At 63.1% G+C, this 5198-nt stretch overlaps 1 protein-coding gene across 1 annotated transcript; it reads right to left on the bottom strand.

The window, feature by feature from the left end:
• Positions 1–1860: 1860 nt before the first annotated feature.
• RNF208 (ring finger protein 208) lies at positions 1861–4599 on the bottom strand. The gene has a single exon (XM_088065998.1). It carries the CDS (start codon positions 4160–4162, stop codon positions 3365–3367), a length of 798 nt encoding a protein of 265 aa, XP_087922124.1. The 5' UTR covers positions 4163–4599; the 3' UTR covers positions 1861–3364.
• Between the last annotated feature and the right edge of the window lie 599 nt (positions 4600–5198).

The raw sequence follows: 5198 nt of genomic DNA, 5'->3' as shown, positions 1-5198 counted from the left end.
GTGCCAAAGGCTGAGCCCAAAACAACCCGATCCTGGCGCTTCCCAGCTAAAATGAGGACATTTGGGAAAAGAGTCAATCCCAGGAGCGATTTAACTCCCCACATCCCCTCTCCTATGGCCAGCCAAACTGGACACTGCGAGAGCAGAGCTCCATCCCAGCCTGGGAGGAGATTTTACAACCATGAGGAGATTTCACAGCCATGAGGAGATTTTACAACCAGCTCACCTGGGAACATCTGGGAGCATCTCTGCTCTCATGTGGCCAAAGCTGCTCCTGCAGCAATGTCCTGGCCAAGCAGCTCCTAGGACTTGGAGATCTTAAAAAAACTTATCGTGGAGGCACAAAGCTCAGAATGGCCCTGGGAGCATTCAGGGGATGTGAAAGACTTTTAATTCACCTGCATTTGTGACACAAGGGCTGGCACCACCCCATGTCCCTGTCCTCTTCAGCAAACCTGGCCCCTCTTCCAGCAAGTGCTTATTCGAGGTTAATAGGGCAGGAGAAATGGGCTCTAGCCCAGTACTTGCTCCTGAAAGGCCCTATTTCTTCCTTAATTGCAACTCAAAATCAAATTAGCAGTTTTAAATTTACTCTGTGCCCAAGAGGTGCCACAAGGGTAGGGGAGAACACGTTGTACCCATTGTCCTTATGTAATAAAAAGGGTAAATTCCTACTGAGGGCAAAATTTCTGCCACCTCTGCTCTGGCTGGCCACAGCTTCGGTGTCTTTGGGGGCAGAGATGCTCAGCCTGGATTTAGTATGAGCTTTTGGGGTATTGGAGTTCCTTATCCTGGACTTGGCATGCGCCTTTGGGGGGATGGAGATGGATGTGGGGCTGTCCCAGCTCCCCCAAGCAGCTGCATCATTTGGCTCAGTGTGGGGCTGCTTCAGCCACCAGGAGACCTCCACTCTGTGCCAAGGCTGCACAAAGAATGCTGGAGTGTGGGTGCAGGGTGGGGTGTTGGTAAGCACAGGGAGACAGGATGCAGTGTCCTCAGGGACAGGGGTGGCACCAGCTGCGTTATTGGTGCCGAAATTCAGCACCCATGGACTGGGAGGGGGTTCTGTTTCCAGGCATTCCCATTCCTGGGATGGGAACCAGCACACAAGGAAAAGGGGTCTGCAGCCACTCTTGCACCCTCCTGGGTGTGCCGCTGCTTTGGAAGCTCCACCTTGGCCCAGAGCAGAGGGCAGAAACACTTACTGCTCCTGGAGAAGGGAAATTCGGGGGCTGGCAGTGCTCGTGCCCACAGCAGCCTGTGCCCCTATCAGTCAGTGTGTACAGCTCGCCCTGGGGAGCTGCACTGTCATCACTGATCATCATCCCAGCTGCTTCTGCTGCAGATTCCCGGCTCTCCCAGCTGGAGCTCCCATCCCAGGGACCCCGGGGTCCTTCGGGGCAGGCAGTGGGTGCCATGTGCTGGTGCTGCCAGCTGCATGCAGTGGGGATGGGGCACAGAGGGGCCCATGGGTGCAGCTGCCTCTCCAGAGCAGGGCAGGGGGACCAGCACTGCCCGTGTCCCTGCCTGGCTCCCTTCAACAGGCACATCCTCCCCCCGGTGCCCCACATCACCTGGGGACAGAGGGGACATCCTGTGGGTGTTTGAGGGCTCCTGGTGTGGCTGGGGACCCCGAGTTGGGCAGGGTCCCCCAAGGTGCCCAGCCATGTGCAGAGGCTGGGCAGGGAGGGGACACAACTCCAGCAGAGCTGGAAGCCAGGCTGGAGGAGGAGGAGGTGGCAGCCCAGGGCAGAGCTGTAACCTGGGTATTGCCCCCCCGCTGGAGCAGGACCAGGCCACATCCCGACGTGTCACCCCACTCCTGGCCAAAGTGACGCGCCCCCAGACTCCAGCTCGCTCTTCGTTCCAATATAATCTTTATTGGGGAGACTGATGGGGGTCAGAACAAGGCCGGGTATAAAACATGATCATGGTCACAACCAGCAGCGGGAGGCATTGGCAGAGCAACACAGAGACGGTACCGGCGCCGTTCTCCAGCGGGGGGAGAACGGTCCTGGGGCTGCGCCAGCGGCACTGCCCGCTCCCTCGGGACGGGCTGGCCATGGACTGGCCCCTCTCCCTGCACGGCTGCTGGCCTTGGCCAGTGCCAGGAGCTGCTGTTTCCTCCAGGATGCAGGGTTCTGGGACCCCTCAGGCTCACCCAGCCCCAGCGCCCTGGGACTGGGCAGCGTGTCCCCTGGTGCCATGGCCATGCTGGGTTGTGGTGCTCAGCCCCATGGGAGCACCCAAAATTATGGCTTTTTCTTTATTTTGTTTATTTTTGTTTTATGTTTTTTTGCTTTTTTTGGCAGCAAACTTACCCCTCCAGGTGCTCTGGAGAAAGCAAGACTGTGCACAGGGGGCTGCAGCCCTTCTGCACGGGGGTCAGGGCAGAGGTGCTGCTCTGGGGAAGGGACTGTGGGCAGGAGCCAGACCTCGGTCCCCCTGCCCAGTCAGATCCCCCTGCTGAAGTCAGCAGTTTGGGGTACTGGACCCCGTGCCAGCCTCCTGAGCCATCCCATGGGGCATCGGTGTGGGGTCCCGGGCGGAGGGGCAGAGAACGGGCACAGCTCAATGCCTTTGTGAACACGAAGTGGCCTGGGGTGGGGCGGCTGGGAATGGATGGGGAAAAACAAGAATCCTCCAAAACGAGGACAAAGTGGAGCTTTCCTCAAGGGCCTGCGGAGGACATGGGCCGCGCGTCTGCTGGCGTCCGAGGGGCCGGCGGGGCGGCTTGCTGTGGCTACTGAGGCTCGGGCACACGGCGGCGTGGCCACTGAGATGAAAGCTTTGGCAAATAACTTACAGAAAGGGGGTGGAGGGGGCAACTGGGGACCTGTCCTCGCTTCCTGTGCTGGGAGGGTGGCCCAGGGTGGCACCGTGCATCTCCAGGGCTCCTTGTGCTGCTGCTGCCGGCCGTGGCGCGGTGGGGAGGCTGTCACTGGGACCCAGCGTCCGCTCCGGGGAGAGCCGGGGACAGAGGAGGGAAGGAGGACGGGGAAGGAGCACGGTGAGCCGCCCCAGAGGAGGGAAGGAGCACGGGGAAGGAGCACGGTGAGCCGCCCCATGCACACGGGAGCGGGGCCGGGGGAGCCGCGCACGCCGGGCGCTCTGACAGCCGCGCTCCCCGCGCCAGCGCCCCTCTCCCCGGGCACGGCCGGTGAGCAGGGGGCTGCTGCCAGGTCCCGGCACCCCCGCTGCCCCCGGCAGCGCTGGCGAGGACAGCAGTCCCATCCTGGGGCGCGGTGAGTACGGGAGCATTCCCTGGGCCCGGGGGACGCGGTCCCGCCCGCCGTGTCCCGCCGTGTCCCGCCGTGTCCCGCCGTGTCCCGCCGTGTCCCGCCGTGTCCCGCCGTGCCGAGGCTCACATGATGGTGCAGGAGGACAGGGGGTTGCGGATGTGGCAGGTGCAGGCGGCCCCGCAGTACTGGCGGAAGGTCTGGTAGCAGCTGCGCTCGGTGTCGCTGCTCCACTGCACGGGGTTGGCGGCCAGAGCCTCGGCCGGCAGTCTGTTCAGGATACTGGTGTTCACGGCCAGCGCCGCCAGCCCGTAGTCAGTGAAGAGCACGGTCTCCCGCTTGCAGGTGGGGCAGGAGATGAACTTGTACTTGGGGCAGGACTCGTAGAGGATCTGCAGGCACTCCTCGCACACCGAGTGCAGGCAGGAGAGGATGCGGGGCCGCTTGTTGGTGAAGTTGTACATGTGGCCGCAGGTGGGGCACTCCAGGGGCTCGCAGGGGGTCGAGGGGTGCAGCACGTACTGGTTGACGATCACCTCGTCCGACGGCGGCTGCCGGTGGTAGCAAACCTCGGAGCTGCCCTTGCGCTGGCCCTGGTAGCCGCGCTCTCGCCGCGGCAGGGGCGGGGTCCGGGGCAGCGGCAGCGGCCCGGGGGTGGCATCCAGGGCCGGGATGTCCCCGCACGCCTGGTTGACGATGATCTCGGACTCGGAGGGCCACGCTCGCTTGGCCACGAGGGGCGGCTCGCGGCGTGGGGCGGGCGCGTAGCGCGGCTGAGACGCCTGGAGCTCCGAGAACTTCTCCGGGTGGATGATCTTCATCGCCTCCATCTTAATGATGACCTGTTGCCCTTTCAGACACGACATGAGTATCGTTTTCACATTACTGTCCACTGCTCTGGGGTCTCCGAGGGACGCCTGCATGAGGCTAAAACATGCCGGCAGCCTGCTGAGCTTTCAATCTCGGTCTGGCCGCGGAGCAGGAGCACAGGGAGCAGCGGCTGGTGCGGGAGAGCATCCTGGGGAGACGGGGCAGCGCCAGCGGGCCCCGCACCCCTCTTCTGCAGCCAGCCCCGAGGGTGCCAGGAGCGAGGCTGGGGCAGGCAGGAGAAGGCAGGGCTCACAGTGGCATCCTGCCTGCTTCGAGATGCTCTCGGGCGGGTGATCAAAGCGCCGGCTCCCTGCAGCCTCGCCGGGATGTTAGCGTGACATTGGCAGTCGCTCAGCAGCCCCTCTCTTCTCCTTCGCTGCCGCTTCCCACAGCGGCTCGGCTGCAGTCGGGAACAGAAATTTGGGGCTGGTGCCACCGGGCACTGCCCAGGGCAGGCGAGTCCAGGGAGGGTCCTGCAGAACTGGAGGCAGCTCTCACTTCGCCCCAGCCCGGCCTGTATTCCTGTTTACATGCAATGGGATCCTCGTGGCGCTGAAGAATGTGTTTGCAAATTCCTTTGCTCTGACTTCCCGGCTCTCCCACTTGCCGTCACCGGCAGCTCCCACAGGGCAGGGGCTCAGGGCACATCCCGTGCTGGAGGGCAGCTCACCTTGCCTGAGGCCAGGACACCGCACACCTCGTCCCCTCGGTCCCCGGTACCTCTGTCCCCAGCTCAGCTTCTTGCTCGCTGGAAATGAAAAGCGAGAGGGGTTTGGATCCAAGGCTCTTCAGGGATCTACCGGCTGCCAGCGCTCCCTCGGGATGCGTGCCCGCCTGGATCCCGGCAATTTGGCAACAGAGCCCTGCAGGTCCTGTCCATCCGCCCGCGTGCCTGGGCTGCAGGAGTGGCAGTAGGCAGGTATTCTCCCCCAGGCATCTGCTCCTGGGGGTCCCGGGACCCCTTTCTGCCCTGAGGGTGGGAGGGCAGGTCCCCCAGAGCCCCGCTGGGCTGCAGGGCCCCTCCCGAAGGGGTTCCTCCATCGACCTGCCTCTGCTCAGGGTTTTCTCTCACGTTTAGCCCCTCCTCTG

This window comes from Pseudopodoces humilis, chromosome 22, assembly GCF_049639895.1.
Source record: "Pseudopodoces humilis isolate 2021_Gansu_Grassland_sample_001 chromosome 22, ASM4963989v1, whole genome shotgun sequence".
Lineage (NCBI taxonomy): Eukaryota > Metazoa > Chordata > Aves > Passeriformes > Paridae > Pseudopodoces > Pseudopodoces humilis.
The sequence above is the reverse complement of the archived record's forward strand: the minus strand, read 5'-3'. Positions and strand labels throughout refer to the sequence as shown.